At 41.8% G+C, this 19,395-nt stretch overlaps 4 protein-coding genes across 4 annotated transcripts; 3 read left to right on the forward strand and 1 right to left on the reverse strand.

Moving 5' to 3' along the window:
• The first annotated feature begins 2,886 nt into the window (after positions 1-2,886).
• dpagt1 (dolichyl-phosphate (UDP-N-acetylglucosamine) N-acetylglucosaminephosphotransferase 1 (GlcNAc-1-P transferase)) lies at positions 2,887-7,357 on the forward strand. Its single transcript, XM_084942098.1, has 9 exons — positions 2,887-3,377; positions 3,488-3,608; positions 3,693-3,906; positions 3,983-4,129; positions 4,220-4,304; positions 4,421-4,609; positions 4,710-4,797; positions 6,136-6,291; positions 6,383-7,357. The coding sequence occupies exons 1-9, from the start codon at positions 3,223-3,225 to the stop codon at positions 6,446-6,448; spliced, it is 1,221 nt and encodes a 406-aa protein (XP_084798224.1). The 5' UTR covers positions 2,887-3,222; the 3' UTR covers positions 6,449-7,357.
• A 751-nt stretch (positions 7,358-8,108) lies between these two features.
• Positions 8,109-12,213, forward strand: hinfp (histone H4 transcription factor). Its single transcript, XM_084942099.1, has 9 exons — positions 8,109-8,541; positions 8,894-9,120; positions 9,631-9,742; positions 9,874-10,026; positions 10,112-10,189; positions 10,699-10,819; positions 10,917-11,055; positions 11,144-11,268; positions 11,340-12,213. Exons 1-9 carry the CDS (start codon positions 8,385-8,387, stop codon positions 11,704-11,706), a joined length of 1,479 nt encoding a protein of 492 aa, XP_084798225.1. The 5' UTR covers positions 8,109-8,384; the 3' UTR covers positions 11,707-12,213.
• Positions 12,214-14,519: 2,306 nt separating this feature from the next.
• On the forward strand, positions 14,520-16,997 carry LOC146378931 (C4b-binding protein). Its single transcript, XM_084942164.1, has 5 exons — positions 14,520-14,853; positions 14,986-15,150; positions 15,252-15,419; positions 15,506-15,706; positions 15,873-16,997. The coding sequence occupies exons 1-5, from the start codon at positions 14,748-14,750 to the stop codon at positions 15,884-15,886; spliced, it is 654 nt and encodes a 217-aa protein (XP_084798290.1). The 5' UTR covers positions 14,520-14,747; the 3' UTR covers positions 15,887-16,997.
• A 2-nt stretch (positions 16,998-16,999) lies between these two features.
• LOC146378932 (cobalamin binding intrinsic factor-like) lies at positions 17,000-19,090 on the reverse strand. Its single transcript, XM_084942163.1, has 4 exons — positions 18,163-19,090; positions 17,944-18,079; positions 17,667-17,800; positions 17,000-17,327 (listed from the first exon to the last, which is right to left on the reverse strand). The coding sequence occupies exons 1-4, from the start codon at positions 18,242-18,244 to the stop codon at positions 17,254-17,256; spliced, it is 426 nt and encodes a 141-aa protein (XP_084798289.1). The 5' UTR covers positions 18,245-19,090; the 3' UTR covers positions 17,000-17,253.
• Positions 19,091-19,395: the final 305 nt, after the last annotated feature.

The raw sequence follows: 19,395 nt of genomic DNA on the forward strand, positions 1-19,395 counted from the left end.
GTTCTTTAAATGTGCTATAGGCAAAAAATAAAATAGATGTGACAGTCAACACAAAAAATGCTCAGGCATTTTTCATAGTGCATGTTTGCTTTTTGTGACTTTCATCAGCTAAATACAAAATCAGGTTGTGTTTCTAAATAATCAGTTACCAAGTCATTGAAGGGCAAAATGTCTTTGTGTTTACTGTATGCTGTCCTCACATGGCGAAGACTCATATGCAACATATGTCAGTCTACGTCCCTACCCTTACCTATGGCCTCTGGTGAACCTTGTCCACTCCAGTGGCCTTGCCACAGGAAGTTGTTTAACTGCCTCAGTTACCTTGCCCCGTTGATGAACGAGTCGTCCCGCTCGTACCCAGACTCTGCTTCATCTACTGAAGAAGTGTCAGTGGGATTAAGGAGCTCCTCAAGTATTTCTTCCACCACCAAATAATATTCTCAGTTGAAGTCAAGCGCTTCACCCGCACTATATACGGTGCAGCTAGAGCACCGCTTTTCCCTTCTGAGTCGCCTGACGGTTTGCTAGAATCTCTTCGAGGCAGTTCCATGGCCTCTCTGAACTCCCCCCTTCAGCCACTGCCCAATTCGCATTCCGCCTGGCCTGTCGGTACTTATCAGCTGCCTCTGAAGTCCCACAGGCTAACTGGCTTGGACCTTCTTAGGCCTGATGGTTGCCTTCACCTCCAGTGTCCACCATCTGGTTCAGGGGTTACCACCACGACAAGCACCAACCACCTTGCGGCCAGAGCTCAGTGCACGACTTTCACCAATGGAGGTGCTGAACATGATCCATTCAGACTCAGTGTCCCCAGTCTCCCTCGGAACGTTGTCAAAGCTCTCCTGGGACCTCTGCCGGGTGTTGGCAGCGCACCCACACTATATGTTTTGGCGCCCCAGGAACTGTTCCCTGATCTGAAGGTCCAGTGAACACTCTCATCCACCAGGGAAAAGCTCCAATATACAGACAGCAAGCCAAGTGGATACTAGTAATGACTATGTGTTGTTTCTATATGACTATGTGTTGTTTCTATATATAAGACATATATAAAGACATTTTGTATTGTGTCGAATCTCATCTGAATCTCACAGTTCATCAGAACAGTTTTTAGCTCTTTTGTCATTCAGAGCTACAGATTTCTCACTTCCCTTAATGCCACTTTATCTCAATGGCTTTGGTGCAGTTCTCACATCAGGAAAGTCATTCTCACACCTCTTAATGCAGTTCTCAAATCAGTAACAAATTTACCCTACCCACATTACTTCTTTCTCATTGTTTTTGCACACACTGCTATGTCTACACATACTTCACTACTGAAGATATTTTTACTGTGTTGATGCACTTATCACTTGAATCTCACAACTCATCAAAACAGTTTGTACTGTTTTCTATCTCATTTTCCTTTAAACTGTCCAGCATTGCAGTGGTATTTTCACTGTAATCAGATCACTTAAAACATTTTTTAAATTGTAACACTAATTAACCCTTCAGAACTGCTTTAATTCTTCATGATGCAGGTTTAACAAGGTGCTGGAAACATTTCTCTGAGATTTTTCTTCATATTGAAATAATAGCACCACACAGTTGCTGCAGCTTTGTCATTCACTCATCCCGATTTCCCTTAAAATGTCCTTTACTGGACTGAAATCCAGACTGTGAAGACCAGCCCATCTGGTACCAACAACCAGTTTCAATCACCTTTCTTCCACTATTCTAATGCTCAGTTTGAACTTCAATAGGCTGTCTTCGTGATGTCTACATCGGGGACTCTTCACCATCTTCAAGCAACTTAAAGAAGTCCAGACACTTTTCTTTTCAAGCTCCTTAGACTACAATGACCTGGATGGCTGAGAACCTTCACAGACATCTACATGTTTAAATGCTTTGAGTTGCTGACACGTGATTGGATAATTAGATGTTTGGATTAACAAGCACTTGAACATGCATACATAAAAAGTGGCTGCTGAAGGTGTGTAGCATGACTTTACTGGAGTATACAGTAGTTGGTTCTATGTTCTCAGATTTTCTTTGTCTCTTAAAGAGACAGTACCAATTCGCTTTTCTCAATTTCAGCCATTTAAAGTTTCAAATAAACTCTTCACTTTTTTATTTTTGGATTTGAGCTCTGAACGCTTTTTAATCTACATTAGGCTTTAATTTTGGCCGTACTCTTTCTGAGATTTCAATAAGCCAAAAACCGTTTGGTGTCTTGTAACAGCAGGTGAGTTTTTGTTACACACACACACACACACACACACACACACACACACACACACACACACACACACACACACACACACACACACACACACACACACACATATCTATACGTATATAGATATATATGTAGGAAATCAATTTTCAGTATTGATTAAAGATATAATATGATGAGATAAGTCCCTCACTTGGGAAGGTTTTACTATTATAATATCAAAATGAATAGAGAAGAAATAAATATATGCAACATAACCTATAGCCTACAACAATATTACTAAACAGCAACAGAAGAAAAATGTACATTATACAAAAGAGAGGAAGAGAGAAAGCATTTGTTTTGTCAACAGGTGGCAGAATTTTATCATACAAATGACGTATGTGCGAAAAAAATATGTACCGAAGAAGAAGGCTTCACTTCCGCGTCAATACAGATGTCGGAAGTCAAAGTTAGTATTTGTTTGTAGTAATGTAGTGCAAACAATAAAAGTATACAGAAATCTCTCAAAAACGTATCAAATTTTCAGATATTCTGTAAATAATGCAAACATTGAAACTTACACACAATAGCTATTTTATTCTATTGAGAGCTCATTTTAGCGTTAAAAACGGGTTCGAGAAAGAGACGTTATGGGGCAATAACATTTTATTTTGAAAACCACAATCGGAAGTCCCATCTTGTTGTAAGTTGTGTGACTTAACGGTTGAACTAATGTCAGACGTGGAGTTTAGACAGCCAGGCAATGCAGAGCTAATAAAATTTACAAGTCGTAATGACAGATGGTATGGATTACCACTGTGACTCGAGGACTTATAGACTTGTGGATTTTTTTTGACCGTGGAATTACAGAGACGCCTTTTGTTCTGAAATGATGGCTTGATATGTTTCTCGTACCTCGGTGATCACAGTCAGAGCCAATCCGTCGCCCGCCCGCAGGGAAGCGGCGTCACAATAGCTACAAACGTGATTTTGATCTGGCAGAAACCAATTCGCCAAAGCCCGAAATAATGTCACCCATACCCGTCCTTCCGCTGGTCATCAACTGCTTCATGTCTGTGCTCGGCTGCTTGGCCACACTGAAACTCATTCCGGCTTTCAAAGATCATTTCATATCAGCCAGACTGTACGGAGTGGATCTAAACAAAACATCCAAAAAGGAAGTGTGAGTCGTCTCCCTGTCTGTCCTTTTAGCTACACGGCTTTCAGCTTAATGACATATTCAGTAAAATATGATAATAAATTGTTTTCCTTTTCACTCCCCTTTCTTTACAGTCCAGAGTCTCAAGGAGTCATCAGTGGGACTGTCTTCCTCATCATCCTTTTCTGTTTCATCCCAGTGCCTTTCCTCAGCTGCTTTGTTGGAGATCAGTGCATGGGCTTCCCACATGATGAGGTGAGTACACTGATGTGCAATGACCCTGTGTTTCTTTCCAGTCTGAACCTCACGTCTGACCTTTGTGTGCGTTATTTTTGCCAGTTTGTACAGCTCATCGGTGCACTTCTGGCCATCTGTTGCATGATCTTCCTTGGTTTTGCCGATGATGTGCTCAACCTCCGGTGGAGACACAAGCTCTTGCTTCCCACCATGGCTTCCTTGCCACTGCTCATGGTCTATTTTACCAACTTTGGCAACACTGTCATAGTGGTGCCCAAGCCCTTCAGAGCACTGCTCGGACTACACTTGGATTTGGGTGAGTTGTGTGGTTGTCCGCTGTTTCACTGCTTTGAAGTCTTCCTTTAAATGGTGTTTCGTCATTTCTTCTGCAGGCATCCTGTACTACGTCTACATGGGAATGCTTGCTGTATTCTGCACAAACGCCATCAACATCCTAGCAGGCATCAACGGGATCGAATCAGGCCAAGCTCTGTTTATCTCGGGCTCCATCATCATATTTAACCTTCTGGAGCTCAGCGGTATGCGTTTTCGTTTCCCGTCACACGTGTGCAGAAGCTGGACATATTTTGTGTAACATATGGTTCTTTGCGCTTTCTTCTTATTATTAGGAGATTACCGCGATGACCACGTTTTCTCCCTCTACTTCATGATACCGTTCTTCTTCACCACATTAGCGCTTATGTACCACAACTGGTAAGATAAGTCTACCGAACTCGGGAAAGTTAACATATATTTTCTGCAATCAAAAACAAAGAGCTATATGCGCAAGTCCCCCTCTAGCATGGTGATTGTAATCTGTTTTGTCACAGGTACCCTTCATCTGTGTTTGTGGGAGATACTTTCTGCTACTTTGCTGGGATGACCTTTGCTGTAGTCGGCATCCTGGGACACTTCAGCAAAACAATGCTGCTGTTCTTCATTCCTCAAGTGGTTAACTTTGTCTACTCCGTACCACAGCTGTTTCACATAATCCCCTGTCCCAGGCACCGGCTCCCGAGGTGACTGCCTGATTATGAACATCATTTATATACGATTATACCCTGTTGATATGTGTATTGCTCAACTTTTTCTTTCTTCCAATGCTCCTTCTAACTAAAGGTTGAACCCAGAAAATGGCAAGCTGGGGATGAGCTACTCTAAATTCAAAACAAAGGACCTCTCTAAGTTAGGCCACCTCATTTTGACGGTAAAGCTTTTCTTTTGCGTATTCTCTGTTTGAGTATTCCCATGCTTTAATAGAAATTCTCCTAAACTAATCTGTAAATCATGTCAGCTGCTGGTCTTGTCCCATCAGCAGTTCACAACTCAAAGAGGAAAGCACCAAATCCAGACTTTTGATAAGATGAAATGAAGAAATCTTTATGAATATAATTATCTAATTGCTTTGGGCAATGAAGCTGATTGTTTCTGCTCCAATTGCCTCGCGCTGTCAGCGTCCGTTATTAAAACCCAGACGCATTACTTGGTTGTGACGCAGAACACATTTTCTCATACACTGTATGACAGAGTCCCGTAAAATACTCACTGCACTGACTGCTTCCATAAAAAAATAACAGGGTAAATGGCAGCCAGGTGCTGCTGATCAAATGCGCTTGATTAATTGTTCATCATCAAGTGTGAGCGCCTCTATAAAAGCAGACGTGTTGGCAGTTTGCTGGTGTGAAGCATTCAGATGCATATAAACAAAACGCCAATGAGAGAAAGATATAAGCATTAATGGCAGAGAAGCAATTGTTGCTGCCCATCAGTCTGAGATGGGCTATAAAGTAATTTCCAAACAATTGAAGTCCATCATTCTACAATTACAGTCTTCTCACGAGTTCCAACAGATTCAATCCGTGATCACATAATACAGTTTTCAGAGAAATAATACTAAAAAGAAAACAGCAATATGGCCAAATATGGCTGTGCATGATATTCCTCCAAGTGTCACGCACGGTAACGGTGAAGTCATTCAGTCAGCCATGAATGCCTCTGTATAACAAAGTGTACTAGAGCCAAATGTGAGGCCACATTTAGCTGTCTGTTCTGTTGCATGACCCAAATGATCCCAAGAACAGCAGCAAATCTAAACTAGAAAAATGAAAGATAAAGCAACAAGCAATAAGAGTGGGCCAGAATTCTTCTACATTAATGTGACTGACTGATAAAGCCATACAGCAAACAATTAAAAGTAGTTCTACGATGTAATGAATCACAGGGAGAACTTAGTTTTTCACAGCACTGCATACAGGTTGTACCGCACATCGTAGCACACCTAGATCTGGGACATAATAATTGTGCCCATGGGACAGGTTACATGCAACATAAAAAAATGACAATGAACCATATGTATCAACCTGAAAATCAGATTAATTAATTCAATACATTAATTTGCTTAATTTAAAAAATTGGAGAAGTTGATAATAACTCACAAGTTTGGATATCATGTATGAACGCGCACACACACAGCTGAGGCAGACCACTAGCATGCGTCGGGCTGTGTTTACTGGCTGATAACAATAAAACCTTTAATCCTCAACAGGTGGCAGAGTTATTAAAGCTGCTCGAGGTGCGCAGAGGCCATGAGGGGGATGGTGATTTTATTGAGTGCAACAACATGACCTTAATAAACCTGGTGCTGAAAGTACTCGGACCCGTCCACGAGAGAACTCTCACAGTCATCATGCTCGTCATACAGGTATAACAGAGCACCTGCAGTATCCACATATGCCTGAATATTGTCAGCCATAAAATGTTTGACTCGCCTCTCATTTCTGCGTCTCACTCAGGTGATGGGCAGCGCAGTGGCTTTTGGGATCCGTTATCATCTCGTCCGTCTCTTCTATGATGTCTAGATTACCGGGACTGAGGACGGAGTGCTGACTGAGGAAAATATGATACTGCTGTGGAACTATTTTACAGGCTCACTGTTCATTTGCCTTTTAATAGTTTCCACTACCTCACTGACATTTTTCATATTCAGACTCTTTCTGCAGTAAAGACCCAGAGCAAGGGTTAAAGCTTTATTTAACTTCACCACAACATTTTCATATATGTGTACAAGCAGAACGGCTAATGGTTTGATGCCAACAGTAGCGCTCTCCTGGGATTCAGTCATTACAGTCAGGGAATTGTAACTGGGTCTTAATCACCCCACGTGTTCACCCTGAAAGTATATTTTTATACTTGGTTTTTAAAAAGAAAGTCTGTCAAGTTTTGATCTTTGGTGTAGCAGACATCGCTGACTTGCAAACGTAGAAATCCTCTAAAAACTGGTCAAATATTCACATGTTCACATACTGCTTTAATCTGCTGTTGAGAGAAAATGTGCCTACTTACACTTTAATGCAGTTATGGTAGGAATATTAAACTCATTTAGTGCTTCTTGGTTGTTTCTTTTCCCTCTCAACAAAAGTCGCAACAACAAAATGATTGTTGTGAAGAACAGCAGTGAAATATCAAAGGAGTGTAGTCATCAATAAAGTGTGAGGAGATCATTAAATAGAGGTCATGAAGTCACATGACGACGTCCTGATTGTGGAAAAAGCACATCCCGATTAAAGATAACTGATCGTCTTTGCTTTTCTTTCATCAAATATATAGCCGTGTTGTTTAGGACTGAGCATCATCCCAACGGTTTCAGAAAGAGCATCAACGTGAAGTCAACTGGCACTGGACTTTTTTATTTAGGAATGTAATTACAAGTGCAAAACTGTTTACTGAGATTGAAGGCACAGATTATCAAATAAAAACTGGAAAAATGATGATGTAAGATTGTGTTGTATTAATACTTGGGAGAAAGTGTGCTAAATTATAGTGCTTAAAGTGCTTCTATTATAGTTCAGAAATGGGACAAAGTCACAGTTTGTGTGGTTTTACCTCTCTCATGCTGGATTGTAACACAAGCAATCAATATACAATTGAAGTGCAGACATTTTACCAAAAATTTTGCATTACCTGTTTACCCATTGTATACAAATAGCTGAAAGGGAGGACATGCAGAGGGTTGGTGAGACAGAAGAGAGTGTTAGGGTTAGATTGAGGCAGGTGATCCGCTGTGGCGACCCTAACGGGAACAGGTTGTGAGTTGTTTGACATGGAAGACCCAAAGAGTCACTCACCTCAAAACAGAACATTTTGTGCTTTATTAATGAATTGTGCAATGAAATGTGCGCTAGTAAAATCTTTTACCAAATACTTTTTCATAATCTTTAGTTAGACATCACTAAACTTATGATTAAAGCACAAAATACTTTGATTTTGATGTGTGGAATTCTTCTGGTCTTCCATAATTGTAAGCGTGTAGTAAGGTAATATTTTTGCCTTTAAAATGTACACAGTGTCCAGTAGTATAAAATAAAATGATAGGAGCATAAATGCCTAATAAATGTCAATAAAAATGAAGATTTATTGTAAATATCTTCCCAAGACCGTTTCAATTGTTAACTGTAAATACAAAAAGGGATTTTGAGTAGGAACTATTTAACTAAACTTTGTTTCAAGGGGAACGTCGGTGTTGTTGCACAGCCCGCGTTTGTGGACGGAAAAAGAACAGTTCCGATGAATACGAGCTCTCTTTTAACGCTGTCGTGAAGCTTATAACAATTTATTCTTTTTTATTCGTTTAGCTTATTAAACAGTTCTCTGCTGGTGTTTCAGCAGCACCGTGGAGACTGTTTAATGTAAGCTAGCAGCTTAGTTGCTGGGCGGTCAGGTGATGGTCAAACAGCGTTTGCGACTTCGGTCCTGGAACGAAACGTCTGACATTTAGTCCAGTTGTGACTCGAAGAGATGCCTCCTAACAAGCGAATGCAGAAGAAAGCACTCAAGCTGGAGTGTGAGTGGGGTTCATGCCAGGAATCATTTAATCGGATGGAAAACTTTTGCAAGCATGTGGAGGGTCATCTAAGTGCTTTGGAAGAGGAGGAGGAGGAAGAAGAAACAGAGGGTGAGGTGAAACGCAGCTTCGTGTACGTGTGGCACCTCCATAGCTGAGGTGTTTGTTTTGGAGATGTAGCGTGAGGAGCTGGACAGGAACGTGTTTTAACGATTTGGTTCAATAGGCCTTAACCAATGTGGCCTCGCTTACTGCACGTCTAGACCACCGATAGAAATGACGAGAGCTTTTACCCATCAGCTAACATTTGGCCACTAGATATTGAATTGGATTAATTTACTTAACTTTGCTGACATCCAAAGTCCTGATGATAAACAAGGCATTCAGATCAATAAGTCATACTGATCCTTTGCCCAAAATGATGATTCCTCCTAATCTAGTCTCTTTTACTTTTTGTGCAAAGGGGAGAGAAGCTGTCTGTGGAGAGACTGTGGTTTTTGCTCCGTGGAGGGATCTGAAGAGTTGCGGCGACACGTGTTCTTTCACTGTTACCACACTAAACTAAAGCAGCTGGGTCAGCAGGTTCTCAGTGCCCATCCAAAAATCGGCAACTGCTCCATCGCCTACCACAATCGCAACATCATCCCTGAAATCCCAGATAATTTTGTCTGCCTTTGGGAGGAATGTGAAGTAAGTTTGCTGTATCTGCTGCTGGTGAAAGACGAGAGTAGCAGATACATTGAGCATTGATGGAGCTTTCCCAAATCTTATGCTGCCAGTTCTATAGACACTAATGCTACTTCATAACGTGAGAGGTCTAGGGTTTTGAACCGAAGCCTGAAAACAAGCTGGCTAGTCTCTCCACTGTTCACTCCAGAGAACATGACATCCATGTTTTCCAAAAAGAATTGCAAATGTTAATTCGTCTGACATCAGAAAAGGTCTCCGCTTTGCTTCACTCGATTATAAATGAGGTTTGGCCCAGAGAAGACGGCGGTGTTTTGGATTATGTTCATAAATGGCTTTTTCTTTGCATGACAAAGCTTTAACCTGCTTTTGTGGATGGCACTGTGAACTGTGTTCAGATCTCTGTTAGTGTTCCTGAACCCAGTATTTCTGAGTTTTTAAATGATCTGTGTAGTAGAGTTAAACTAATAATACATGTGGCTCTGTAACTCTCTTAACGCACATCTGTTAAAGCAACCACCGTATGAAAACCCTGAGTGGTTTTATCGCCATGTGGAAATGCACAGCCTGTGCATAGAGATACCTACAGGAGACTGTGAAATCCCGATACGCTGTGGATGGAAAGGTACGCTTACAGTGTTTGTTGTTTTTCAACTGTAAATGTTAGTAAAGTCAAGATTGTACAGCTGTACATTTTCAGTGTCGAGCTGAGGATTTCAGACTTTTGAATCCAGGTTTTGTGCCTGTCATTTTCAGACTGTGAAGCGACTGCTAAAGGCCGTCCTAAGCTGCGAGAGCACCTGCGCAGCCACACTCAGGAAAAGGTGGTGGCATGTCCCGGCTGTGGTGGGATGTATGCCAACAATACAAAGCTGTTTGACCACATCATACGACAGAGCGCCATGGAAGGTAGATTCTGTCAGATTTATGAAATGAAGCTTAGTAATGTTAAAAAAACCTTTAATAATCTAACAATCTGTGTCGTGTCACATAGGTCAGAGGTTCCAGTGCTCACACTGCTCCAAACGTTTTGCCACAGAAAGACTTCTGAGGGACCACATGAGGACCCACGGTCAGTTATGGCTTCATTGTGCTTTTTTTTTTACACATGAGCTTATGCCATGATGAGGTGTCCATCCATACACAATTCACAAAAATTGATACTCCTGGAGTATGAAGCAAATCTGTTCCATACTCTTGGAGGTGAAACTTTCACACATTGTTCATCTACCAGGTCTTCACTCAGATTGTGTTTAACACTAAGACTTTATTTCTGCATGTCACACATTACAATAACCCGGGAATTGTGATGGACTGTGAGCCAGATGAGTTAATCACCATCTTTCTGGATCTTTTCTGCTTCATAGTGAGAGCATCCAGTTTTAAAATGAAGCATTTCACAACTATTTCTTGGCTTGACGCAACCAAAAATAAAAATAGTCCTTCACAGTGTCTATTTTTGATCTGTTGAGCATGTGATGCACTTTGTTGTGAGTGAGTGAAGAAATCCTGTTGCCAACAAACAACTCTGTAGTCTTAATATAGACAAATTTAATTTCCCCCACTGCTTTATTGGGACAGTGAGCCACTACAAATGCCCATTATGTGACATGACGTGCCCGTCGCCCTCTTCACTGCGCAACCATATCAAGTTCCGCCACAGCAACGAGAAGCCATACAGCTGTGACTACTGCGAGTACAGGTACCCAAACCCCTGAAACTTCACCAATTTAAGGATTAAGTTATTAAACAGACAATGACATTTGCTCCCATCGTTTTTTAAAAAAAAAACCTCACAGCTGTAAGAATCTGGTCGACTTGCGCAAACATCTGGACACCCACAGCAGCGAGTCAGCCTTCCACTGTGACGTCCCTGGCTGTGGCTTTACATCTCGAGCTGCTTGCACCATGAAGATTCACCACAAAAGAGAGCACGAGGTGATCTTTGAAGTGTTTGTTTAAACTTGCGTTCAAGTAGGGATTTTTGATGTTTTCATTGATGATTGTGTTTTATTTTCATAACCAGGGGAGTTTTGTGGCTCGCTACAAGTGCCATGTGTGCGGCCAGTGTTTCACTAGGGGCAACAACCTAACTGTCCATCTGCACAAAAAGCACCAATTTAAGTGGCCGTCCGGACACCCCAGGTTCAGGTGAGTGTTGCAGTGAAGCAGCTGCAGTAATAGCTATTGCAACGCTTGAAGTCTTTATTCGCTCTTGACAGGTACAAGGAGCACGAGGATGGTTTCTTGCGTCTGCAGCTGATTCGCTACGAGAGCGTGGAGCTGACCGAGCAGTTGATGCGAGAAAGACAAAACAGGCAAGCGGAGGAGGACGGCGGCAGCGAGCCGACGGAAGGTCAGGAGCTGCAGGAAGGAGCAGCTCCTGCAGAGGTGCAGGTGGAATTGAAAGGGGTGCTGCTGGAAGAGCAGAGGATCGACGAGCCAGGCTCGACTGTCGGCGCTGAGGAAGGCGGACAGGAAGAGGGCATGCTGTATGTCCTCACTGGAGGACTGTCACAGGCAGGAGAGGAGTCTGTAATGCTGCAGCTCCAGGATGCTGCTCAGCAACAGGAGATGGAGGTGCTTTGACTTGATGCACATCCTGAGCAGGCACAAAGTACACAGTCACACTCTTCTTGGAATTCATGAACTTCTACAAAAACCTGGCTTGGATTTGAACAGAAAGCGAACTGCTTTACTTAAATTATAACATCTGAATTAAGGAACACGTACTGTTATGATTCATGTTGAATATAAGCCTATATTAGGCAAGTAAACTGTTTTTTATGTGTTTATTTGCTAATGTGTAGCATCTTAATTTTAAACTGTTTTCAGTTAGAAGATGTTTGTGTCTCGTGCTGTAAAATCTGTCGAGACAGCTGAAGGCTAATGTTGCACTGCCTGCTGGGTTCTCAATCAATCAAATTCAGAGATACATCAGCTGAAACCTTTAAAGGTTAAGAACATGAGTCACGGGACGTCGTGTTGTCATTAATATTCAACAGAATCTGTGGATTAAAGCTAAGAGGGCTCACCTTATCATCTCGCAGAGTGTGTACCTTTCCCAGTTAAACTTGAATAAACAAGTGAAACCTTTTTGTCTATTTTTTTATGTTTTGTAATATCATCAATCATCTGTTTTGGCTCCACCTGCTAAATCTAACTGCACTCCTGCAGCTCTGTTACTGATATACACGGCTGTATAATTGACATCTCAATCGTCTAAAATGTCTTGACTGAACTCAACTGAGCTGTAAATCTAAACGTTGTCTCTGTAGTATTGTTAACGTCCACATTCACCACCCACATCATTAGTTACACCTTGTTGGTACCAGTTTGGACCCCCTTCTGCCTTCACAGCTGCCTTAATTATTTGTCGCTTAGATTCCACAAGGTGCTCGAAACATCTCTCTGAGAGTTTGACACAATAGCATCACACAGTCATCGCACATTCGTGATGTGAGTCTCCCGTCCTGCCACATCTCAAAAGAGTTCTATTGGATTGAGATCTGGTGACTTAAGGGCATGTTCAAGAAACCAGTTTGAGATGACTTAAGCTTTGTGACATGATGCGCTACAATGGAAATCCAGGCTCATCAGACCAGGCGTTGCTTTTTCAGTCTTTTGTTATTCAATTTTGGTGAGCCTGTGAAATTTTAGCTTGCTTTTCTTGTTCTTAGGAGACAGGAGTGGCGCTCAGAGTGTGGTCTTCTGCTGCTGCAGCCCATCTGCTTCATGGATGGTCATGTTGTGCATTCAGAGATACTCTTTTGCATAATAATAAAGTTACATTTTCAGCCAGAGAAATACTGTTCTCTGGATATTTTCTCTTTCAAACCATTTTCTGTAAACTCTAGAAAGGGTTGAACTGTTATAATTTGGACGATTGCCATATACAGAAGTTCTCAGATGATACAGCCATCATTGGATGCGTATCAGACGGGAATGATCAGGAATACAGGGGGGTCATCAGTGACTTTGTTGGCTGGTGTGAGACCAACGTACTCCAAATCAACGCCGGCAAGACAAAGGAGATGATCATAGACTTCAGGAGGAAGTCACCCCCTACAACACCGGTGAACATCCAAGGGAAAGACATTGAGATAGTGGACTCTTATAAGTACCTGGGTGTTCACCTCAACAATAAACTGGACTGGACTACAAATACAGACGTCCTGTATAAGAAGGGCCAGAGTCGACTCCACCTGCTGAGGAGACTGAGGTCCTTCGGAGTCTGCAGGACTCTGTTAAGGACATTCTATGACACTGTGGTAGCATCTGCCCTTTTCTATGCAGTGGCCTGCTGGGGGAGTGGATGCACGGACAGGGACAGGAGCAGGATTGACAAACTGGTGCGGAGGTCTAGCTCCGTGCTGGGATGTCCCCTGGAGTCTGTGGAGGTGGTTGGTGAGGGGAGGATGTTAGTAAAGCTGACATCCATCATGAACAACCCACATCACCCACTGCGTGAGTATGTGAGTGGGCTGAGCAGCTCCTTTAGTCAGAGACTGAAACACCCTCGCTGCAGGAAGGAGCGCTTTCGCAGATCATTCATCCCAACAGCAGTTAGACTCTATCACTCCTCAATCACGATGTCATAAGTCACTGGACACTGTGAACATCCACGGTCACCACTTCATGCATAATGGACCTTCCATGACCTTCCAAGCTATATAGTTTATGTCTTCCATATTTCCAACTATATCCATAATCACATACTGTGTATGCTACCATTGTATATAGTGTATTATATTATCTTACTTTTTTTCATTGATTGTACTTATTTGTATTTTTGTATTTCCTTCATATATCTGTACCTGAGCTGAGGTGACGCAAAAATTTCCCCGTTGTGGGATCAATAAAGTCTTATCTTATCTTATCTTATCTTATCTTATCTTATCTTATCTTATCTTATCTTATCTTATCTTATCTTATCTTATCTTATCTTAACTCATACCAGCCCGTCTGGCACCAACAACCATGCTATGTTCAAAGTCGCTTAAATCATCTTTCTTTCCTTTGCTTGAACTTCAGCAGGTTGTTTTCAAGCAACAAGGCCAACATTAGGTTTGTTTTCTGCTTTTCTCATACAAGAAAGACAAAAAAAACCCAGAAAAAAATTACAATTTTTCATGCTGACCGAAACAAAGTTCTTCTATATTTCTCTCAATATATTCTATATAATTATATATATTTAATATATTTTAGTTAATCCACCTAATGTGAATGATATGCATTGGATAAAGCGTCTGTGTTTAAGGTACAAGTACCTCTGTTATCCATGACTCGTCTCATCAATTTGGAGACGGTCGTTTTTTCATCCCTCTTCTGCTTTAAACTTATAAAAACCTTTGATCAGGTGTCAAAATCGTGACACAGCTTTGCCCAAGTGGAGTGATAAACAGTGCACAGCATTAGCTGTTTGCAGAAGATTAGGCAGCACACAGAGCTTAGTTGAAGCGTTACTTAAACTCTCTCTCGCTGCTTCCTCTTCCTCCAGTGAGTGAACTCGGTTCTCCTGGGACTGATTCTAATGGCTCCATAGTCTAGTGATGGCGTAGTATAATGCTTCTACTTGGTTCCTGGGTGCACCTAAAACATTTTTTTTAGAAAAACTACTTCAGCAGGAGATGGGAACTGTGAGATTTTACATACTGCTGCTCCTGTTGTTGTTTGGGTTCATCCACAGAGGGATATCTCAGTTTCCTGAGTGGAATGGAGAGCTGGAAGGTAGTGGTAAGATCTCCTTTTCTGACACTGTAATGCTATTCTTCACTAACTTTCTGGTTCCTAAGTCATGGCATACATGAATGTTTGTCCAATCCTTGCGTATTAAGATGCCAATGATTTAGTATTTTTCTTCTTCAGGTGAGATAGAATCGATTTCCCAGCCGAATTTCATAGATGACACATACTGGTCTGGGTCAGCCCCGCTTTGTTTAGGAGGTTGTAAAGCGCGGCACCGGGAGCTGAGGAGAGATCGCTGTGGAGACTCTAGCTGCTGCTGGCTCGGCTACAAATCCTTGTGCAGAGGTAAGACTCAGAATCAGAGCGAAGAAACAAAAGGTCACTTGTTAAAAATACCTTCGTCTTGTGCTTTGTATTTCCTGCATTTCCTTTTCTCTGTGTGTCAGTGAACTGTGGAAGGCCAGATGTGGACTACAATGGAGTAGTGTATGGTAATGACTGGTGGGTGGGATCTGTGGTGAGGTACACCTGCCGCTCAGGATTCAGGCTTATTGGAAACTCTACCAGATCATGTCAGCCTAGTGGCCTCTGGACTCCAAAACCTATCTGCCTACGTGAGTCCACACAAACCGCAACAAAACAACAACAATAGGTTTTCTGACCCAGTATCAACATTTACGCTCTTTGACCTGACTTTTAGGAATGTGTAAGCAGGGGCAGATTGAAATCAGCGAGAGTGAACTGAGTGGGACATGCAACTCCACCTGCGTGGGTAAGAGCTACTTCGGCCCACCCAAACGAGGCTGCACTCAGATAGACAACTGCAGGAAGAAGGAGACCGGCTGGAAACGGTTCTTTGCACAATGTGTCCCTTGCATTTGTGACTGCGCTTTCTCGTGTGGTGAGTTGCTTCCACCTCCACATTGTCAGGACAAATGCAAAGCAGAATGAGCATGCTGCGGTGCTGTCTGTGTACAAATACATTTGAATATTGCTCTACACATGAATTTGCCATCCTTCTTTCAGGAATGATATCTGCTTTGTTTTTTTTGTTTTGTTTTTTCAAGTGTCTGCAGGCTAAAACACAGAGATGCTTACAGTGCAACAAGGCTGCAGACAAAGAGGAAACACAGACCGGCTGTAGACCAAAGAGTCACGCTGCATTTCTGCTGCTTCATCCAATTTTAAGAACAAATCTGGGTGTTTAAGGACAATAATTTAATCTCTCCGGCACACACTCCAAGCCTGCCTGCCTGCTTTCTGTATGTAAAGGATTACATGGCAAGAACAAATCCTTCTGTCACGCCAGTGTTAAGTCACTCTTTAGAATGCAAAGCGGAGAGAGGGTCAGAAAACAAAAGGGAGGACAAATTTAGTGAAAGGCGCCTGAGAGGTTTAGATTAGATTCAAGTTCAGCAATTATTTGAAATAGAAAGCGACTTTGGCTGATTTTAAACCCCATTTTTGGGCTTTTCAACATCATTTCCTGTCCACATATATATATATATATCACATACTATATTTAGCTTGGATGTCTGCAAACACGTGCGCATGTTTACTTTCCTCAGATAAGGATGGGAATCAGAGAAACAAGGAAAGCGGGAAGTGAAGCCAAAGAGATTGGCATCTTGCGTCTCCTCTCAGCCCATCTGTCCTGGAAGGAGCTGAGACCTTAATCTCGTTATAAGATGTTTGTTCAGGGGTCAGAGTTAACAGAGAGAGTGGTGTAGAACTTATCTGTTAACAGCATTTATACTTTAGGTGTCATGCTGTGTGTACTTTTATTTTCAAGTTATTTATTGAGAAATGTATATCACAAGCCAGTTGTATGAATGTGAAATTAATTAAAAACTACTCATGTCTTTGAAATCAAAGGTTTAACATTTAAAGCGATCATTTCTGAGCCACGCAGGCCTGAAGCAGAGCTTTACAGATGGCACTAATAATATTCTGATTGGATTATATTATCAGTCATCCCCCGTGTCCATCATCCCATCGCTCCTCACAAAACAACTACTGAGCATTAGGCTTCCAGGCAGGCCTGTGACACTTGATATAATTCCAAATTAAAAAATGGTAAGAAGTAGTGTGGCGAAAGCAAGTCACTAATCAAAGATTTTCAAAAGATATATGACAAAATATTTAATAAGTTTTCACCTCTGCTCCCATTTAATGGCTTATATGTTTTATTTATTTTAAAATCACATTAAAAGACTTCAGAATTTTTTTCCTCTGTCTTTTTTTTTACTCAACTAAAATCGATTTCATTTTGAAACCGAAAAACAGACTCAAAATGTGGTTTTTTTTTCCTTTCACTGCCTTTAATAAGCGACATTACAGGTTAAACCACTAGATGTCGCTGTTTTGTCACAAAGTGCATCACAAGTGTGAGATTTAGGACTGATTCCCTTCCACATGTGATCCTGAGGAGTTACTGCTCAGCATGCATCACTGTTGAGGACTCCAGGTGGTGTACCTCAAGACGATGTGCTCATCCGCTTTGGGCATGTAGCAGCCGATCCCTGTACGACGTTTAGATGACAAACACTGATATTTACACACATACAGCCTGACAGAGCATTATAACAGAAACAGCAGCTAATAGAAATAACAATGGGGCGTAGCATCCTTTCTCTAAAAGAAAAAAAACATGCTTTAATAGATAAATCACTATTAATGTGCAGTACCACCACCTTCTCCTTCTATAAAAGATAAACACGCACAAATGTTGTCAGAGCAGATAATTTTACAATAGCTGTAGGAGGCAGTAATTGAAAAAGACAACCCAATCTCCTGTCTCATTATGGCTCATTAAGTCGTCCTCAGATATGCTGAAGTGAAGCTCTGGGGATGACACTCACCCACATCCAGTCTGTTGAATTCTCCAGAGCTTTCAGACAGGATCTCCCAGTATGTCTTCTCATCCTTATTTCCAGCCACTCCATTCACACTCTCCAAGAACAGGCCAAAGTTTGGGTCCTCCTTCACTGTGAACCTGGCAACACAAACAGTCAGGGCTTTAAGAGCAGAAATGGGTCACCCTCAGCTTAAATATGTAAGAGAATCAGCCGGGGCTCCTTTTTAGCAATAAAGCATGATAGACAGTTATATTAAAGGGGATGTCATGGGTGGACTTACTTAAAGTCGTGCTGTGCATCGTGCAGTCTCCTCAGAGCTCCCAGCAGCACACCTCCCTTTACTACACTGCTGGAGTAGGACTTGAGAGGCTCGTTAGACTGCTCGTTCTCCACAGACAGTTTGATAGAGAGGGATCCTGATCGTGCACGCAAAGCAATTCACATGTGATACAATTTATGATGCACTTCTACAAAAGATCAAAGCTTCTGTAAAATTTACCTTCATCTGTGTCTGTAAGAGCGCCACGTGTCAGCAGGAGGAAAAAGCCCACAGAGAGCAGAGCTGATGTCCTTAGTGCCATGTCGAGCGATCTTCTATCTCAGGTGTGTGTCTAACACCACATCACCTCACTACTTATAGCATGCCTAACCCACATTTGTAAGCAAACTCCAGTCCCAGAAAGTCACGAGGCACTCTCACATACCTTTGTTGAGGTTAAACATTCACATTCACATCCTGAAACTTAAAACTAACACAGAAGTGCTTTTATGTGACAATCAATGATGGTTAATGTGTGCTTTATAAATACAGAAACACTGTTATCTCGGAGGTTACACTAGATGATTCATGATCTGTCCTGTGGCTGTGGGTTTTTCTTTCAGATGGGTGGGAGAATCTCTTTCCCTAAAGACAAATATTATGTTACGCAAACAAATTTTTCTGTCTTTTTTCTTTTTTTTTAATCTTGACAATAGAATAATAAATGTAGGTGAACTAAATGTGACCCAAGTCTTATCAGACGAACCTGGTTATGGGGACACAAAACATCAATATAGAACTAAAAACGGCAGGTTCACCTTTATTTTGTGAACTGACTTATCCCCCATCACACCAAGAATGATCTACAGATAATTCAATTAAAAGAACCAAAGTTTAAACCTGCTGATTTAGGTCTAAACCTTACCGTCTGAAAAAAACAATATGGTCCTTCTTCTTAGCAAAATGAGTCTGGCTGAGAAAGAGAGTAATTGGCTGGTTTGCTGAAATTGCTCGTCTGGCCACCAGAGAGTGAGAGCTCGTTTTAAGTTAGTCTGATTAAGAGGCAGGTGCGATTGGCTAAAAATGGTTTTGATTTCCTCTCAGGGGTGATGTAAGGCATGTAGGGCCCGCTTGAACGCGAGTAACCCCGTCTGTTTTACCGAAAATAACCCGGGCACTGCAGCATCAGCACCAGGCAGCTGCGCAGGTGCGGCCTTTAAAGAGACAGAGGGGCCTCATGTTTACTCCAAGTGTACAGCGATGGAGCCAGACTTTATCATATGCATCAGCATTGGATGTATACACGTAGCACATCTATGCATATACAGGCTGTATATTGTACGTTACCCCAGCAAGAGACAGCCCAAAATAACCACAGAACAGAAATCAGCACAAAAACATGTTTAAATTGCGGTCACAGAGGCCAATTTAATCAAGAAGGCTCTAGCAGTCACAGCGATATGAATATATTCA

The sequence above is a fragment of the Perissodus microlepis genome, chromosome 10, assembly GCF_051167445.1.
Source record: "Perissodus microlepis isolate ML-2025 ecotype Zambia chromosome 10, ASM5116744v1, whole genome shotgun sequence".
Taxonomy (NCBI): Eukaryota; Metazoa; Chordata; class Actinopteri; order Cichliformes; family Cichlidae; genus Perissodus; species Perissodus microlepis.

Bases quoted from the DNA above. Each gene is read 5' to 3' on its own strand.
- LOC146378931 (XM_084942164.1), top strand. From the start codon at position 14,748: ATGGGAACTGTGAGATTTTACATACTGCTGCTCCTGTTGTTGTTTGGG. The intron at 14,854-14,985 runs GTAAGATCTCCT...TTTCTTCTTCAG, and splicing joins TGGAGAGCTGGAAGGTAGTG to GTGAGATAGAATCGATTTCC. The intron at 15,420-15,505 runs GTGAGTCCACAC...CCTGACTTTTAG, and splicing joins TCCAAAACCTATCTGCCTAC to GAATGTGTAAGCAGGGGCAG.
- hinfp (XM_084942099.1), top strand. From the start codon at position 8,385: ATGCCTCCTAACAAGCGAATGCAGAAGAAAGCACTCAAGCTGGAGTGT. The intron at 8,542-8,893 runs GTGAGGTGAAAC...TTTTGTGCAAAG, and splicing joins GGAGGAAGAAGAAACAGAGG to GGGAGAGAAGCTGTCTGTGG. The intron at 11,269-11,339 runs GTGAGTGTTGCA...CGCTCTTGACAG, and splicing joins TCCGGACACCCCAGGTTCAG to GTACAAGGAGCACGAGGATG.
- LOC146378932 (XM_084942163.1), bottom strand. From the start codon at position 18,244: ATGGCACTAAGGACATCAGCTCTGCTCTCTGTGGGCTTTTTCCTCCTG. The intron at 17,801-17,943 runs GTAAGTCCACCC...TTGTGTTGCCAG, and splicing joins GATGCACAGCACGACTTTAA to GTTCACAGTGAAGGAGGACC. The intron at 17,328-17,666 runs GTGAGTGTCATC...AACGTCGTACAG, and splicing joins ATTCAACAGACTGGATGTGG to GGATCGGCTGCTACATGCCC.
- dpagt1 (XM_084942098.1), top strand. From the start codon at position 3,223: ATGTCACCCATACCCGTCCTTCCGCTGGTCATCAACTGCTTCATGTCT. The intron at 3,907-3,982 runs GTGAGTTGTGTG...TTTCTTCTGCAG, and splicing joins CGGACTACACTTGGATTTGG to GCATCCTGTACTACGTCTAC. The intron at 4,130-4,219 runs GTATGCGTTTTC...TCTTATTATTAG, and splicing joins TAACCTTCTGGAGCTCAGCG to GAGATTACCGCGATGACCAC.